The sequence below is a fragment of the Ostrinia furnacalis genome, unplaced genomic scaffold (genome assembly GCF_004193835.3).
Source record: "Ostrinia furnacalis isolate ACB-3 unplaced genomic scaffold, ASM419383v2 OfSCF6657, whole genome shotgun sequence".
Taxonomy (NCBI): domain Eukaryota; kingdom Metazoa; phylum Arthropoda; class Insecta; order Lepidoptera; family Crambidae; genus Ostrinia; species Ostrinia furnacalis.
In genome coordinates, this window is record NW_021136896.1 from 202,642 (window position 1) to 221,729 (window position 19,088).

General features: G+C 36.4%; 1 protein-coding gene across 2 annotated transcripts in view; it reads right to left on the reverse strand.

Moving 5' to 3' along the window:
- The window catches only part of mirr (iroquois-class homeodomain protein mirror), a 57,090-nt gene that overhangs the window by 24,770 nt on the left and 13,232 nt on the right, over nt 1-19,088 (reverse strand). Inside the window, exons 2-3 of one of the 2 annotated variants that reach the window (XM_028318085.1) lie at nt 15,831-16,150; nt 10,899-11,008 (exon numbers count right to left, since the gene is read on the reverse strand). In XM_028318085.1, coding sequence (XP_028173886.1) covers nt 10,899-11,008; nt 15,831-16,118 — 398 coding nt within the window. In that variant the 5' untranslated portion in view covers nt 16,119-16,150. Of the gene's footprint in view, nt 1-10,898; nt 11,009-15,830; nt 16,167-19,088 lie in introns of both variants that reach the window. The other variant, XM_028318084.1, reaches the window with a different exon arrangement.

A 19,088-nucleotide genomic window follows, 5' to 3' on the forward strand; every position in this document is an offset into this window, starting at 1 on the left:
TTTTGAAAAAAATCTGCTTAAAAATTCGTGTTTTTTTGGTTATTTTATAAATTTCTCAAAAAAATGCCCCCATAACAGGTGGTTTTTATTACTTTGTATTATTTTCTATCGTATTATCTTTGTAAAACCAAAAATCGCATGTCTCTATCCCTATCACAACATTTGCTATGATCGTTTGAACAAAGGCCTGCCACAACATTATTCTCCGCTACAGGTAGAGACAATTTTAATTTTAACTAAAATGCTTATTTTACTTCGAAATCTTTTGTTTTTATTTGAAATCTAACTTGTCTTTATCAAAATTACAAATCTAGAGCCATTTTCAGTTTTGTTGTTAACGAAGCGTTGAATGGCGCGCCCGGAGAGGCTTAGTTCAAACGATCATTGCAAACGTTGTGATAGGGATAGAGACATGCGATTTTTGGTTTTACGAAGGTAATACGATAGAGAATAATACAAAGTAATAAAAACCACCTGTTATAGGGGCATTTTTTGGAGAAATTTATCAAATAACCAAAAAAACACGAATTTTTAAGCAGATTTTTTTCAAAAAGTATCATTTTTTATTATTTGTTGGCATTTTTTGTGTATTTTATGTATTTTTTTAGTATCGCCTGTTATTTAGCATTATTACTGTTTTTATTTTATCAGGATATACCGCTTAGTTTAAAAGTTATTACGTTTTCTTTACAATAAGTAATTTGAAGAAAAAAAATTCTATAAAAAAAAAATAAAAAATCTCAAAAATTTTTTGACTTCTTTTTTGTCGATAAAAATAGATCTAGTTTCATCTATTTTCATATGTACACTTTAACGTGACTCACACTGTATTTGGTTCGATGACTATCTTCAGTTTGAAATGATAGAGACAGAATATTTTGAATGCTTGCTAGTCTTGCAAGTGGAGGTAAACAGTAACAAAAAATTACGGTGTCATAAAACGTTATTACTGACAGCAATCAAACATCGAATTTGACACCCGCGAGTTTGATAAAAAATATATTTTAAGTAATTTAATTTCTGCTATTAATATGGAGTCACATCACTATCGGACCTCACAAGACGTCGTATGTAGAACGTATAAACTAGTGAAAATTAAGTGTCACCGGAACGGTTCATTTATCTAAGGTCACAATGTCTCATTTTATTATTGACATATTATTAATATCGATGAGAACATTGAATTAGACACGGGGTGGTATCATTTCGTAATATCTTAAATGTCGTAAAATTCACTTGTGTAAGTTATCATTATCTGTCGTTATTGTGGCATAACATTCATTATTGATATTATATGAGTGTGATTTTAAAATTTAATCATAAGATGATTAGAGAACTGTCATAAAATGATTTAGTATGAAAAATAATGATGTTAACCACGCTATTGAAAATGTAGTGCAGTGAATTAATGCATGCTGCAATTTAAATTGACATTCTAAACGCGCTAGTGTTCGTGAATGAATTCAAATTTCTAATCAATAGACATTATGCATATGAGGTAGTTCAAAATGTTAATATTTTTGTGAAAAAACAAGATGAATACAATTTTGCACCATTAAACACCACCTACCTTCATCTCTAGGACTCTATAGCTTATTGTGTACCCGTAGCCTAGCACTGTTTTCAAAAAATCTATCATACCTACCTAACATTAGACAATAAGTAAACATAACACTCACTTACATTAGTAGGTACTAGGTACTATTATTTACAAAAGGGAGCTCTTGATTCCATGATTGCAGCGTTGTATATTTATTGCATAATCGAAAGGAGAATAAAAAAAAATGCAGAAATAGTTACCATAATGCAGAATATTTTTGAAAAAAATTTGATTACCCATTTCGGAACTCACTTATCTGGTTTTAAAAAACTGGTTCAACGCCTGTTAGGTACTCATACCGTAGGTACTAGGGCATGCAAACCGGTTAACCGGATAACCGAAAAACCGGATAACCGACACAATTTGAAACTCGGTTTTTGTCAGTTATAAATCCGGGTTTTTCGGTTTTTCTTCTACGATTTTAGTCATATCAATAAAAACAATTATTGTTATTATAGAGTATAGTCTATGGCTATGGTATTGAACTAAAGTACCATGTATCTTCTAGCTAAAGCTATAAGCGCGCGCGCAAAATGGAACGCGCTTTGTATTTGACCATTGCCGCCATTTTGCTTTGCTAGTCTCTGTCAGTGTCAACTTACATATTATTTAATTAAGCATAACTATGACCAACGACTTAGATTATGCCGATGACCTCTGTTTGCTGAGCCACACGCATCACGATATGCAATCCAAACTTGATGACCTACATCGAGAAGCGGGTATCACAGGGCTCAAAATTAACTGCCGGAAGACCCAAGAGATGCGATCTGGTGTGAGAAATTGCACGCCATTACGGATTGGTGCAGAGGATGTGGCACGAGTCCACAATTTCACCTACCTCGGGAGCGTCGTGTCAGAAACTGGAGGTACCGAAGAGGACATCACTTCGCGCATTGCCAAGGCCAGAGCTACCTTCGCACAACTTCGCCCCATATGGCAGTCACGGAAATTGACCCGAAGGGTCAAGATCAAAATATTCGGGTCCAACGTTAAATCCGTTCTGCTCTATGGGTGTGAAACGTGGAAGGTCACCAAGGTTATCTCGCACCAGCTGCAGGTCTTCATCAACCGCTGCCTTCGCCGAATTCTCGGCATATACTGGCCCGAGAAAATCTCCATTATTGGCAATCCATTATCACCATTAGTTTTTTTTTAAATCGAATTCGAAGTACAATTTTTTTTCGTGGTTTGTACTTTTGTTAGATTTTGGCGGCTCGTAACTAGTTATTCAATCATTATCTGGATCAGAAATCTATTTTATTTAAATAAAGACATATTCAATATTAATATCTAATAAAAAAAACTGTTGAAATTACGCGAGAAAAAAAATTTAAGCAGTTTTTAGGACAAATTTCGGAAAAATCTGAAAAAAGTATAAAAATTGACATATCTCCTAAACTATAAAACTTTAGACATATAAAGTAAGGTTCAATAATTAGCAAATGACCTTCTCTATACGCGTATTAGCTATGGCGGGTTGAGTTCCAGTCACCCTGTATAAGTGATATGAGTTACAAAATGAGATCAAGTAATGATATACCTAATGAAGGATGATAGATGATACCCTTTCCCACCCTTTGAGTCTCAGTAAAGTTGTGGTGCTTTACTGAGACCTCCTATGGACAACTTGAGAGAACCAGAAGAATCACGATGCACTGTTTTGCTTCACTTGCCCACACCCATGGACGTTCACGAACACTCAATGGTTAATAATCCACCATTATTACACATTAATAGTCGCCCACACACGAATTTGAGGAAAATACGTGTAAATTAAATTATTTAGTGCGATGGCCAAGTCAATATATTTATGTAAAACGTTAAAGATTTCCTGGCCTGGACTTGGTATTACATGGATCTCACAACTTTTTACCGTAGAACAACTGAGTTGCGAGACTTGGTTTTTTTGACAAGTATTGTTTTTGATGGGATTTAGTTTATACGAAAGCCAAGTGATTTTATTTTTGACGCCTCGTAAATCGGTGCAATTACCTACGGAAAATGCCATACAGCTACAGCATCACAGTCACCATATTTTCAATGTATATCATTACAGTTTTGGGTTTTGAAAAGAATTCTTGGACTTTCGGCATCTCAGTACCTTGTACGGTGAGCTTTGGTGTGTCCCAGGGAAGTAGGTACACTGAGAGCTTTTTACGAGATAGAGCGCGTCTGAAAGCCTTTAGAGTCTTCTTTTTATGTGTCAGTCAATATTTGTAATAACTTGGAGAAGGCTGATGAAGTCATGTTAGTTATAGCTATACCTAATTCTGTTTGTGTAGAGTTAGGATCACATACATACTAGGACACGCGCGCGCATACACCGTAACAAAATCACGTTAAGTGTTCACACACTTGGGCGCACACATAGACTGAATTGCAATATCCACACATTGACTATTGTCTGTAAACGTCTTATACATCATGTTAAAAATAGCATGTTTCTTTTGCAATGCTAATTTCAAATTATGAAAAGTTTTCTATCTGCCTAAAGAATAAATAATTTAATTACGTAATGGAATGCGTTTTCCTGGTCTCTAAAATTAACATAAAATATCCTAGTCTGGGGAACAGATTTTTTAGTATGTCTGGTTGAATTCCGGTATAAGTCTTAAGAAAGTACGATGGAACTTAATAATAAATGATAAAATTACTACATTACATTTATTAAATGCCCAAGCTATAGGTTATATTTAAGTCGTAAATTAAGCAACACGTAGAATTTGAATCAATCTTGTCGCCTAATATGAATTTGCATACGCATGTTGTTCCGCTGTCGGTTACGATTTTGATATTTTAAGCAACATGTCAGTTTGTTTTTGAAACTCTTTATATAATGACCAACGAATCGCTGTTGGTTCCTGTCTTAAATGCTCTAGACTGCATTATAAATTATAAACTCAAATTGGCAATACCATAAACAAATTCGGTCTCGGCATATTAATTAATCAGAAAAAGTAAGCAATCAACTTTTTTGAATTCTGTAATAATGAAACTAACGATTTTCAATGGTCACAAGCAAATATGATTATATTACATAACTAGTAATAAACGTGCTACGGGATTCAAGAAAATCACTTATGTAACTTTTGCACCGGATGTTTTGACTTGTTTTTTTAAATAGCTACAAATAGAGTCTCGTTTATTAGTATAATTATGCAGATTTTGAATCCAATCATTTGATTTATTTTTAAAGTAGGTTGGTATTATTTTCATCTAACTGTGCCAATTAAATGTGTGGAAACGCTTAGTTGTTAAACTAACGAGTGGTTCGAGAGGTTTAAAGAGTGTAAAAAGTACCTAAGTAGAATAAGTTTATTCGTGTCGAGCACACGCCGCCTCGTGGCTGACCGATAGGAAAAAGGAAAGAGGAAGCGCCCAATGCGCCTAGAATGAAATTAGCTCGTCGGTCAATTACTCGGAACCCAGCTCAGCTTACTAATGGCACGCGCGGCGTCCCCTGCATACGGCACCGCTCATTTATATGCCCTCACGCGCACTCTTTATTGTTCCATAGATTGGTAATACACGGAGGACTGCCACTTTGTGCTGTAAATACACGTATCCTCGATTAACTGTGTGCTGTAACCATAGGTAGCCCGGGCACCGTGTCAGTACAAGCCGCCTGCGCAAGTGTGACGGTGACATCATGTCCGGAGTGGAGCGGCCACACAAAACGTGACGGTACGTGTCTCGCTGCCTCTCTATAGCCACGTCCAACAGTTCCGCGGGTGACGCATAGCTCTTCAATCGGACTGTGCCGACCGATTAAGTATTGACAATCTGAATCTGCATGTTTCCTTTTATGAATGTATTAAAAGCCAAGTTCGTTCATCAAGCTCTAGTAATGTACCCAATAGCCATCGCATGTTTCACGTGTTTGGTCCCTATTTTTGTCAAGATTTTTTGATATCTTTCACAATGACTATTAATGTAAAATACTTTATTTGTGATGAGAAATAATTACAATATTATTCCAAAATCAGCACTAAATAATGGATCAACTGCATAATTAGTATTGATTAACGTCACCGATCAACTGATACGAGCATTCAATTTAAGCGATAACCAAACTATTAGCTTGTAATAGGACTGTGTGTATCGAAAATTGGTTGGCAACTGGCTCAAAGTTAAATTCCGTGGACAGCGGGTGAAAATTAACGTCCAGACCTGTATGTTATTCAAATTAGATGTGTTTAATGTAGGCACAGCACGTTTAATTGCTTTTTCGATAAGTTTTCCTGCCAAATAAAAAATAAAAAAGTGTAATGTAAACTATTCGAACAGTATGAAATTACGTAGCTTCTTGCGCTATATCCATACGTTACATTCTACATTCCATGCCTACCTAATCTGTTGAAGGCACATTTATCATGACAATCGGTGGAAAAAGCGCGCTAAACCATTTCCCCCGAGAGAGTGATTGACAAATTGTAAACGTGAAACCATCTTACCCTTGCTGCCATCGACCCTCACTGCACATTCTCCCTGGAGCTTTTAGCGAATAGATTTTTTTGGATTATGTGGACAGCCTTTTGCGCCGCAATTTATCTGTGTTTTTATTTATCGTGAAAATACTCTGATAAAAAACCGTGTCAATTTAAACGTGTGTATTTCAATTAATATTTCACACAAAAAAGTACCGACAGGCGACGTCATATTGGGAAGTTATAACCATTAAGAGAATACAATCGCAATTTCTTCCTGTCGTAAATAAAGTTCGGCGAGCATGAGTAATCGTTACTTTGTGTGCACAATATCGGGCAGAGGCCGAATAGATTGGTACGTGCGCGGCATCTGCTCACGCGAATCTCACGGCGTCGGTTCGTCGAAATTCGTCTACTAACTTTTATATGGTGTAGTATATTTTTCCGTTGTAATTATGCTGGTAAATAGCGGAAATGTCTCGGTGGTTGTTACACCAGTCACGGCTCGGGCGGCTGACGACCGCCGCCGAGTAACGGGCCCGCGCCTCCTAAGGACAGTGGCGCGACTATCTCATAAGGGACTCTAATAATTTCATTTCGAGCACTTGGTCATTTGATTTATTCATTTTACTGTGTGCGTGTTGGTAGTGCAGTAACGACGATTTTCATTTATTGAATTGATTGGGAATTTTAAGCTAAAACTTAGCAACTCCATGTCAACACATATTATGTAGAGTAGGTACTTCGATGATTTATACAGCAATTGTAAGTGCAGAATTTTCTGGACCCTAGTTAAAAATACCGCCAAAGCAAGAAGACGAAATAGTAAACTGGTCATGTTGGTGACAGCTGATGAATTATTAACCATGGGATATTCGTAGTGTACTGGCCAGCTAAGTGACCAGAGGGTGAGGGCCCAGGAGGCGTAAAGAGGGTTTGTTTGTACAAGTCATTCCAGGACGAACCCGATGTCACTCTTCATTCCCGAAACCTACCCTCAGGCTAATTGTTGGTGGAAACTTCCCGGTAAACACTTCGTTATTGTTATAACATCGCAAGATTTGAGAATCACTTTATCATATTTTGAGCTGTTGTTTGAGTTGTCACTTTTGGAGTTCTCACGGACTGAAAGCGTTTCTATTGTTGCTTCAAATTGTGTGTTTAACTTTGTATGCCAACTCAAGAAATTTAAGTAGATTCTTAAACATTGCCCTTGTTAACAAAACCGCTTTCTGTTATTTGCGAGCGTGATAGTAAGATTAGAATAATGTGGAATAATTAAATCAGGTAGGAGTTTGAAATCGATGTTATTCTTATCTTTCTGATAAGAAATCACATCAAGTTTGTACACGAAAACAAAATAATTCCTATTATCAGATTTCAATGTGGAGTACCGACATATGAATATTTAAACAACGATTTTGCATTAAAACATTAAGGAGCCAATAGGTCACGGGCAGTGAGTTTGGCCACTAAACGAAATGCGGTCTAAATAAGCATATTTAATTTACTAACACAGTGTAACAAATTTAATTGCGCTTAATTACGGACCGCTTTCGTGTTTATTTAGTAAATATCATTACGGATTGTTGCCGACGTGAGTGATTAAGGTCTGAGATACCCATCGCAGGGACCGTTGTTTCGGTGCACCTGCCCCTAGCGATGTGCCGTGGCTGATCCGAATCGAGCTCGGAATCGATTCTACGCTATTTTAATCGAGATGGAGCAATTTCATATTGTATTTTGAAGTTATTTTCTGTAACTCTATAAAAAATTTTGAAATATTATCTTAGATCGGTCACTGAAATTCTGTATGATGAAATGTATTAATTTATGGATGAACTACTCGTAATAAAGGTCATTGTTTTTTAGCATTTAAGACTTTAAAATGTGTAACCGATTTAACACATAACAGCTAGGTCAATCTTGAGGAGTAAAAACTACTTTAGGAATCGTATTCCGCGACATACTAAATTCGTAGATCGAAACCTTTGACTAACAAAATCGAACTCAGTGAAAGGATTTTGATCAGTAAGTTTTCTGCATTTTCAGCAAAAGTTTTTTGGTGGAAATAGATTTAATTCCATCAATTAGGAAAGTGTCAAGTAAATTATAATTCAAGTAAAGTATTTTAAGTCATTACGACTCCATAGGAATCTGTGAATCGAATAAATTGGGCTGTTAAAGTATTGAATTTGATAATTTTCGATATTGTGTGTCCCGTCCCGTCACTAGTCACAGTCCGTCCGTCTGTGTCGATAGCCTTCTATTACGACGTTATTAGTACCAAGACGCCCCTCGACGTTTTACAACATTTTAATTGTGTTATTTAACGCTTGTTGTATTTTTACTCACACTGATTTATTTTTTAACTCGTCAATTTTTGTGTCAAAATGAAAGGATTGATCGCTATACAATCAGATGTCATGTACTTAGATTTATGTTAAGAATAACCGCAAAAATCCCTTAAATAAAGCTTATTTGACACAAAAATTTACCAACACACATCGTAAACCAGTAACAGTGATTTACAAATAGCTCACGACAAAATAGTGTCTCTATAAGTGTAAGTTTATAAGTTTTAACCAAGGTTATATTAGGGGTTATAAAACAACTTCAGCTGCATAATCATATAAAAGTAACCTATTAACAATAAAATTCAATTTGTTCATCAAAACGTTTATAACATCCCTTAACCCGCATAATTCATTGTATAATGTGATAACACACACTAATGGCTTTTATTCCGATAGTTTAATCTATATTCATTGAAAGTTAGTAAGCTACACTAAGCTGCGGTGCAATTAAAAACATATAAATCAAGACGTTCGCCGCGTCTAGCCAGCGAACCGGTGATCTATTAGTTTAGTCTCTCACTGAGCGAGCAAGTAGCAAGTTCAGCTTTGAAATTTGTGTTTTTTTATCATCTCAGTCATTTTATTTTATGTTTTAAGGATTTTTACAACTTTAATTCCTTATAAACGTCATATTCAAGTCCAGATTTAGTTTGCGTATAAAATAATGATAGTTATAGATAACAAAAGCTTTACTTAATTCGTAATGTAATCTATTTTGTCTTACTTTCATTTCAATTATTAAACGAAATTTAACAGTCTACTTTAAATGATTAAGTTAAGGTGATGCCGTGAAATCAAGTTAAAAAAGTATTAAAGGGAAATAGCTATGTTATGTGAGCTCATGAATCTATAAGTTTCGACTGTTTCCCAGCCAAGCCATTCTGCATTAAGTATTTCGTATTCTCCATGATAAGTTATTAATACTCGGGCGTATAATCAAGAACAAAAACGTAACGCTACGCTGAGAGCGAGTAATGAAGTGTTCCGGCAAGTGTTAATGGATTGCTGAAGCAGTAATTAACCGTTTCCATATTATACGTGCTAAGTGCTTAATCTAATGTCTCTTGTATTGAGTCTTGTAACCAGACAAAAAACTAGTTTTATTTGTATGTAATTAATGGCTACAGCATATTTTGCCTCAAAAATACATTACTCATTTACAATTATAATCGGCATTTCCAAATTACAAGACTCAATTATTTTAACACCCGTTCGCAATTTGTGAACTACATAGTGACTACTTTTATTAGTCATATTACCTACACAACCAATTAATAACTACAATAATCAGGGATAAAACTTTGATTTCGATTGCGCATTTACGTTAGTGATCGTGACAAACAGATACAGTTCAATAATCTGATATAACAGTCATAATTATCTAATAAACCCGTGTTTTGTAACCTTAACATTTTGCCGCTATCAGTGAACATCAAACGGCATCGAGTCCCACCTACGTATGTACATAGCTGATAATGATAATAATTCCGTTGTCGATATGTCCTTAATAGCAATGAAGCCTATACTATAATTCATCATTAAATTGTGTTTAGCGTATTTAAACTTTCTGATGATTTTATTAAATTAAAATTGTTCTACTCGTAGTGTCTGTCATGTTCAATCAAATTTTTATAAATTTAATCTACGTAATTCTTTAATTATAGCATCTTTATTTATTGCTATTGCATGACGTTCGTATCATTCTTATTTCTCTTTTTCTGCACCAATTTGGCCAGAACGAAAGTGAGTATGGGTAAAGCGGGTAGGGTTTACAAAAGAAATGACTGATGTAGATAAAAGCGCTGCAGAGATTTTTTGGTAAAACAAAATCTGCGCTGGAAAATTAGAATGACAGTACACAGGGAGGAAGTGGGCAGGCTTTGGCGTTTACAGTGATTTGTTCTCTTTTTAGAGATTTGGGCGTCTATCCCTCCGATATGCCGGACGCTAGGGGCTATCTGTCAATTGGAGAGAGCTCAATACTGTCCAACTATCGTTTACCCCCTGGGAGGGAGCTGCATAAAAATTAATTATGCTTGGCTTCAAAATTGCCGCCAGCCGTCACTGTGACTGAGGACTGGATGCGTGGGTATAATTTTTTAACGAGTCCACAACCAATCAGGGCTTATTTGCAACTCTTATAGCATTTCTGTTACTATGCTTCGCCGATTGTTTCCGAAAATCGCAGCCGGTAATATTATTTAGGTAAAAAATATTTAGGTATTACCTAAATATTTTTTTGTCTAAAGAGCCCTTTTACCATGTCCCACTAATCTCAGTCAAAGTTCTACGGTTAAGTTCCGCAATAGGGATATTATTATAAGCAAGTTGTATTTAGAAGGAAAACGTTAAAGTTATGTTAAAAAACATTTTATCTCAGCCTGGAAGACAAAACACTCATAAAGAAAAGGGTGACACAAATTCGTTGATATTTGTGTCTATTAACAGCGCTTGAATGGTTAACCTTTGTCAAGTTCAAAACATAAATCTGATGTAATAATTATGACTTACCCATTAAAGGGGTATCCAGCAAACGCCGCATCGTACGGGTGATAAACAGTGGGATAAGGCCAGCTTGCTGCGCTTGCAGCCAGGTTCTCTTTTAACTCGATCCCTGCCGCCTGTGCACATAAAAAAACAACTTTAGTACTCCAAAAGGATCTAATTACGGTAAAAGTTCGCCTAGCCTTTGATTCATAAACTCTAGTTTTTTCATAAAAGCTTTTGTTACAAAATAACTGAAAGTTAATTGCTGAAAGTGTAAGTTAAGCACGGATAAAAATAATGTCAAATCAAACATGTCAGCCTGCTTCACCAATCAAAAATTTCACATCCATTAATACCTAATAAATATTGCTAACATGTAAACTTTCAAACACATAATCTCGTTAAACCAGGCCATTATAATAATACCCCTTCATGTTTCCGGTAGCTTTAACTTAATCCATTATAAAAATGAACCTCATCGGATTGATTTCTTGATCGATCGGTTTAACTTTTCGTCTTAACTATTATTATTTAATGGGCAGAGATACGCAGCGACTACATCAATCATCTCTCGGTCGACAAATGTATCTTTTTTGTCCCCTCATGAGGATTGTTGAACTTTGCTTTCTTTTATGTCGTCAAGATAAACAAATGTATGAATTTATTGTTACGTTTTGTACAGTTCTTATATAGGATAAGTTATTCAATTTAAAAAGTGAAGACTGTGACAAGTTGAACATATATTTGCATAATCGTACGTAAGTAAAAATCGCGTAAAAAAGCAACAACTACTAACGGGCGACGGGTACAAAAATTTATAGCAACGCATTAAAAATTACTCGCTCCCGAGTCTTAATGCGGTCAACCAGGATAAATCTATCAAAAGATTTTGTTGTCCAACAACTTCATTGGTGGCCGTATCGAAAATCCGATAATAAATTTTACTCAAGTACGACAGCGTAATCCAGTCGCTCTGTCGCTCTTTGTTGCTTCGACCTTTCTGATAGGTATAATTCCAGTTTTCTGTTACCTCAAATAACCTCACAAACGCAAATATGCGCTGGGATTTATTATGCCGTGCATTTGCCTGCCAGTTACAGGCAACATCATAAAGCTCCGCGCAAATGTAGTCTTGAATAAAAAATAATATTTACATGAAAACAATAAATAGGATAAATTCTTTAGTTTGTTGATGACTTTATTCCCAAAATAGAAGCACAAACATTGTATTCGTGTCTTTTGAGATTAATAGTTTCCCTTTTCTCGAAAATAAGTGCTCCGTTGTGGTCGAAAGCCTTGAAAAAGAACGTCCTAATCTTGGATCACGATAAAAGGTTGTATAATTTTTTGGTAGATTGTTAAAATTTTGATGGATGATAGCTATAATCGCATTCTCCTAATAAATGTAACTATGCTGACTATAAAACTTATGACTATCTTTAATCCCCTGAACTACACGTTGGACACGTTAACTGATTATTGCTGTTCGTTGTAAACTTTGTTGACGCTTGAGATTTTAACATGGACGTATCAGTTTCGTATGCCAATGAAACAGCTTAAAGGCGTTGGTTTAAGGTCATATTATTGATATTCCTTAAAAACAAAATTGGTTCTTCTTTAACATTTGAAACCGTTTTTTAGTTGGTGTAAAGTGAAGTAAAGAGTTTAATATTCATTGTCAAAGACAAACTGACTTGTTGGCCTATACTCGTAGTAAGGAAAATGAAACGATGCGACGCGTCGCGATGCGATGCATTGCGTATGCGAGATATAGTAGCGGCTCGCTACTTTGATGATAAGACTTACAACGCAGGCCAAGTGTAGATAGGTACCGACTTCAGCTACTCTTTGTTAAATTCTAAAGAAGTTGCGTCGCATAATATCGCTTCGCTTCGCGGAGGAGTTTGAGGAGTAACGCTTTATATCGCATTTAAAAAATACCTAATCACTATTTCAATATTCATGCTACGAAGCTCCTAGTCTCGTTTGTGATCAAAAGCAACTCGATTCAATGAATACATTTTTTATTTCTTGTGTATCTTACTACTACTTATATTTTATTTTTATGGAAATCCTCCTCATTAGTATGAATGCAAAGCTTTTTTACAATCTGTCAACACAGTCATAAGAGACTACAAAGAGATTCTATAAACACAAGTCATATGCCTCTAGGTTTCAAAACAGAAATAATGAATGTAAATAGAATAAAAGGCATGTAAAAAAACTAAGGGTATCCCATTGACGGAGGCGTCGGCGGCGGTTCGAGTTAACACTTTCGCCACTGATGATATACGATCATATCTTCATGAATGATTGAATCATCTGTCGGGACACGTCTACGGCCTCACCTTTTCACACCTTCCTCCAAAAGTTTTACTACACATCATATATTACGTACCGTGGCTACTTTTATGTTGTTATGATCATTATCATTCAAAGTCACTACCCACACACATGGCTTTCGGTGAAGCTCGCTCTAATACAGGGGGTGTTTTTTTGTCATTAGTAGATAGAAAAAGTGTTTCCTTTTTAAACTAATCAACGTAATAATAGCTTAATTTTATGGTTCTTATAGTTTGATAGCTCTAGACTAAAGAAATTAATTTAAAATTTAATTTTTAAGGTAGAGTAATAAAGTCCTATATTAGGATAGGTATAATAACAATTAGCTGGCAATGTTTTTCTCCAAAATGATAACCACGTTCTTTGAAAACAGTCAATCAACTAACCTTGACCAATGTGTATAACTCTTTCAGTGTAAGTAGCCTCATTATTAGTCAATGCCTATGTCAAAACAGAAATAACAATTGTGTTGGAATTTAAATCCGACTGCGCGGGCAACACAGTATCCCAACTGTATTTTAATCTCCGAGAAAGAAATCGTTAAACGTATTAAGATATTAAACCCTACAGAGGCAGAACAACTTTTTTGTGAAGATGGACAAAAGAACATGCATCATCGGATTAAGACTTTAATTTATACGCATTTTTTACATCGTAAACTTATTGTGGAGCCTACTTAACATCGTGAAAGATCCTGTTTCACTATGGTACTATTTTGACATCGTATCCTAATTATTTTAAGGTAATGCTTTTGTTAATACTGTCGAAAGAAGTCAACGATAAAATATAATCTGCTCTGCTGTAGACGTCTATAATCCTTTCAATTTATTTGATATCTCGTTTTAAAGTCGTAAGCTCTTGTGAACTTAATTAATTTTAGCGCTTGATAATAAGATTAAACAGTAGAGAAGTCCATTGGATCTTAAGATGCAAGCATTCACCGCCGCATTTTATAAATATACCTTTAAAAATATGCCTTCTGTTATTGGCAGAAATAATACACTCGACGTCAAATAAATCGCACCTCCCGCGACAAGCATTTTCAAACGTATGCATCCCCACTTCCCACCAATATTGGTACCATTTAAAAGCCTAGTTCTAACCTTCATTTCATTAAAGGAAAGGTTTTTACCCCAAAAATGTGTCTTTAGAAGGATCCAGAGTCACTTCTTCAAAAAATAGGTAGTTACGCTAGAGCCAACTTTTATGGCTATAAAACTGTTAAGTTGGGTTTGATTGCTATCCATCTGTTAAAGAGGACACGTGAAATCATTATTTGGTTTTATAACCATAAAAATTGGTCTAATTGATCCCATAGGTGGGCCCAAAATGAGGTATTTTTTCAAGTCACATTTATGGTATATGCTAATAATTTATTAAGAAATTAAATGTGTTTTTCTTTAAGGATATTTATTGGGCTTTCAAATAACACCAATATTGTTAGGGCACCATGATTGTGTCAGAAGAAAATCGTTAAAGTTCGCGTTGCGGAAGGTGCGGTTTATTTGATGTTGAGTATATATTCAATAGGAACTGTATAAATAACCAATTTACCAAACGATACAGTTACCATTCTGTGCATACGAGTTCTAAGAAACATTGGTAGGTTGAACTCTTTTATGAAGACCAAGCCAATTGACGTAGGTACTCGTAGATTGCGTGCGATAAGACGTTATCTCTTGGCTTCATTATGCTCATGAAAGTAAAATAAAATGTTCTCAATTGCCATGGAGTCAACTAGTGTAGGCTGGATGGTACCTGTCAATGAAACTAGTTTTAAATATGTAAGTGTGTACTTTCGTCTGCCATAGCGCCATAAAGAGCCTCACTTTGTAGGTAGTGTTCTGCTTCGACTGTAGATTTTATAATGCTAATGTTATATTATATGGTGACTTATCTATTTTAAATTATACTTGTATTAGTTTCTGGTGAAACCGTATAGATCAGTGGTTCCCAAACTTATTTAGTCTACTGCCCACTTTGAGAATAAATTATTTTTTAGCGCCCCCCATTATTTGTAGTCAAGAGTCGAGCTCAGTTGATTTCTAAGAGTCCTCCTAGTAGACGACGCCTCCCAAGCCTCTACACAACGTCCCGATTTTTTTCTGGGTCTCTTACCGCTCCCCTTTAAGCCTGCAGCGCCCACAAGGGGGCGTTATCGCCCACTTTGGGAAATACTGGTATAGATGATACGAGTATGATATTGAAAACAATATTCTGGTTAACTTGCATATATCTAGTAAGTACTTAGTTCAATTCAAAAGTAGTTTGACTCTTATTACTTCCCTTTTCCATCTTGGCATGTAATTTTTTTTCTTCTTCTTTAAATATATTCAACATGTCAAAGCTTCACTTTTTATTTAAGTAAACAGTTTATTATTACTTGGCAAAATTCCTCAATAGTTCAGTATATTGGTTCAATAAGTGACTTTACACGAGCTTGAAGGTTAAGCTCAAAAAATAATACGCGAATATTACATTGATTAATTTTTATGCTAATACGCTACCGGGCATATGTCAAGCTTGTGTCATGACTGTTTAATGAAAAGATATAAACTGAAATTACGAGGTCACATTTAAAGTTTTCAGCATATACTCAAACTTTATACTAACAGCATTCGGGTAGAATGGTGGCTGATCACCGGCAAGAGCCGGGAAGTAGGCCGCCATGCCAGCGGCGGTGGCAGCAGCTGCGTCGGAGTACGGCGCGCTGTACATGGACAGCGGCACGCCGGACGCGAGCCTCTGATAGTTGAGGAACTCGTACTGGCACGAGCAAACCGTCTGGCCAGTAATGGGGTCCTGGAATATGGGGCGGCCGGTGTCGCAGCAGCGCGAGGCCGCGGGCGCCGGCGAGCTGGGCCGCGCCGCGCCGCTCGCGCCGCCTGCGCCACCGCTCATCCCCGCCTGCGCCGGCGGCGGACTGTTGGAGGCTGTCGATATGGTGCTCTGTAAGTTGCAAATTTTGAAATGCCTTTATGGCGCGTTTCCACATTCGCTGTTGCAAACAAAAACAAACAATTTGGAGGCCTCCGTGCGCGCAGCAATACAATCGCAAAGCGCAAGCTATATCAACGTAGTTGCTATCGATTATTTGACAAACGACTCTTAACTTTAGGAAAAAATGTATTAGCATACTAAAATTAAGCTGATGGATAATAAATGAGAATTTAATGAATGTGTTAAAAGGGGTGAGGAAACTATGGGCGTGCCTCTCGCGGCAATAAACACTTTAATACGCTTCGTAATTCTTTTGACGTGAACGAAAAAATCAATTGACAAATATGATACGATTGAGGAACTTTGAATTAAACTACAAAGGAATTGGGCGAGGGATATTGTTGTTATAGTGGATTTATTCGCCGAACTACCTGAACGATCCGCGGTCGCAGAATAAATATCCGCTGTTGTACGACCATAAAGGCAAAGACGCGAACTGAGTCGTACGACCTTTTTAAATTCAGCACTGCAGAGTCGTACGCGGATAAATAACTTTCTAAATATTTGTCATTGGAATGAAAAATGGTCCCCAGCCGTCCTACGTTCATTGTGTTCTCTATGGGATTAGAAACCGAGAAATGCCACCCGAACGCTTATGATACAACTTTGTGTCAGTTTGTGAAAGAAAATAATAATTAATACCCCCATTGTATCCTTTCCGTGTTATTATAGGATATTTCCGTAAAAAAAGTTTTTATTTGAGGCATATCCACATCCTATAGATAGACGACATTAATCTCGGGACGAGATGGTACGACGTAATCGATTTTATATTGGTTGAAAAGCTAAATGTTTGAGTGTGCATATGCTAGACAATTCCGCGAAAAGAGCAGAGATATTTAAGGTAGCGTATAAATTGTGTAACCTTTGATTCTATGTGACTTAACCTTTAATTATGTAAAGAGGTAGTGTTGTCGACATAAGCCTGGTAAAGTCGCGTCGCGGTTGACTGTAGACTAAGCTGAAGTTGTGACCCGTCTGCAGGAGGTATGGCTTCCTCGCCCTCAACATACCGCCTGCCACCGCAGCGATCGCCATGTTTTCACTATCGTCCAACTTTCGGCGCCTTATACACGCCATCACGTGTCAGGCTAAAAACATTTGTTGTATTGGGGAATTATTAAGGTAATCCCGAAGCCGTTAAACGTCGAATCCGTGTGATATTACCTACATTACATACCCTGCATAGTTATTTAATCCTTGCTCGGTGACATATTATATGTTGGCTCTAGCTGTAGGCATTTAGCTCAGGAATCGTTGCTCATTCGACCTAATGACTATGGTAATAGAGATTATATCGATCAATACGCGGGAGTGTGGCTGAAATCGACGCCGGTGCTTAAAAGGGATTGAATCCGTTCAAACGATGCCAGTGTCTGTTGGATGTAACGACATAATTTCTGTAGTACGCCATGCCCTCTTTACCCGGTCGGCCATTACGGACGTATTATATATATACCTGTATAAATTGTATGCAACGTTGCCAACTTACTATTGACACGAAGTTTTTCTTATTATAATAATTATAAATAACAAAATATTGTGCAATGCTCAAAAATAAGATAATTCCGAAAAATATTGATAACCCTGTTAAAGTATTTAATAAATAATGCAGTGGCGATATACACGAGTAAATCAAGATGACTCCTACACTTGTAGGTGTCAAGAGGATTTATAGTTTAAACCGACTGATAAAGACATAAATGTGTGTCACTCATTTTATCGACATGAACAAACTTTGGAAATAAGTACATGCACGTCCTAAGTATTGGTTATATGTGCTTATTAGATAAAGAGCACAAAAAAGTTGTCATCATATCCTTTTCAAATATCGGACGGTTGGAGGATTAAAGTGCCGCTGCACCTTATCTTCAGCAGACATCTTTTAAAAAACAAACACGAGAAGTATTCTTTTTGTCGTCTTTTTTATCGTAACCCGCAGGATGTGTTAGAGTCGTTAAGCCCTTTTAAGTGTTAAACCATGTAACTGAATATTCGAGCGTATAAGGGTCCGATCTATTTGTTAAATAATGTAAAAAAGTTAATCTTAGAGAAATCGGACCCAATGACATGAATTTCGTTAAAGACATCTCAGTCCGGCAAAAAATATCGATGACATGTCGCTCGCTAGCTAACTGTGGGTGACGCCGAGCGATGGCTTTTATACAGGTACCATGGACGTTTTTTATCAAAGTCGGACCTTTAGGAGACATCATTAAAGTATTAAATTTACGATAAGACAACCTGCATATAAAATTACGAAATGTTCTTGTCAATGTTTAATTTAAAAAAATGCTTAAACCGCAATCGTTCCGTCAAAATGTGGACATCGTATTTGCAAATACTCTCGTGCTTATTCAGTATCAAGAAAGATTAAATATTTTTACTCGACCAGAGAGTAATAAGTATCTACTTATTATCATGTAAGACAGGAAGAAAATATAGTTAACTTTAAAATAAGAGACTCTACATTTTGTAAAATTCGAATATCGTTATAGATTCGACTTCTTAGGCTGGGGTGCACCATCTTACTTTGACTTTTAACTAACGTCAAAAATCTGCCAAACTCCATACAAAATACACCGGTTATCGTTATAGTCACGGTCAAAGTTAGGTGGTGCAACTCAGCCTTAATCGCAATGTATGTGACTTTGTCAAATCCATTTCGAAAACAGAACTTGCTTGGTTGCACCATCTTACCTTAACTTTGACAAACATCAAAAAACTGTCAAACTCCATACGAAAAACGCCGGTTATCGTTATAGTTACGATCAAAGTTACGAGTAGGTGTTGCAACTCAGCCTTAATATGTTGTATTTTCTGTAAGGGCAAACTACGGTCAAATTGGCCGATTGAAGCTTCTATATGCCA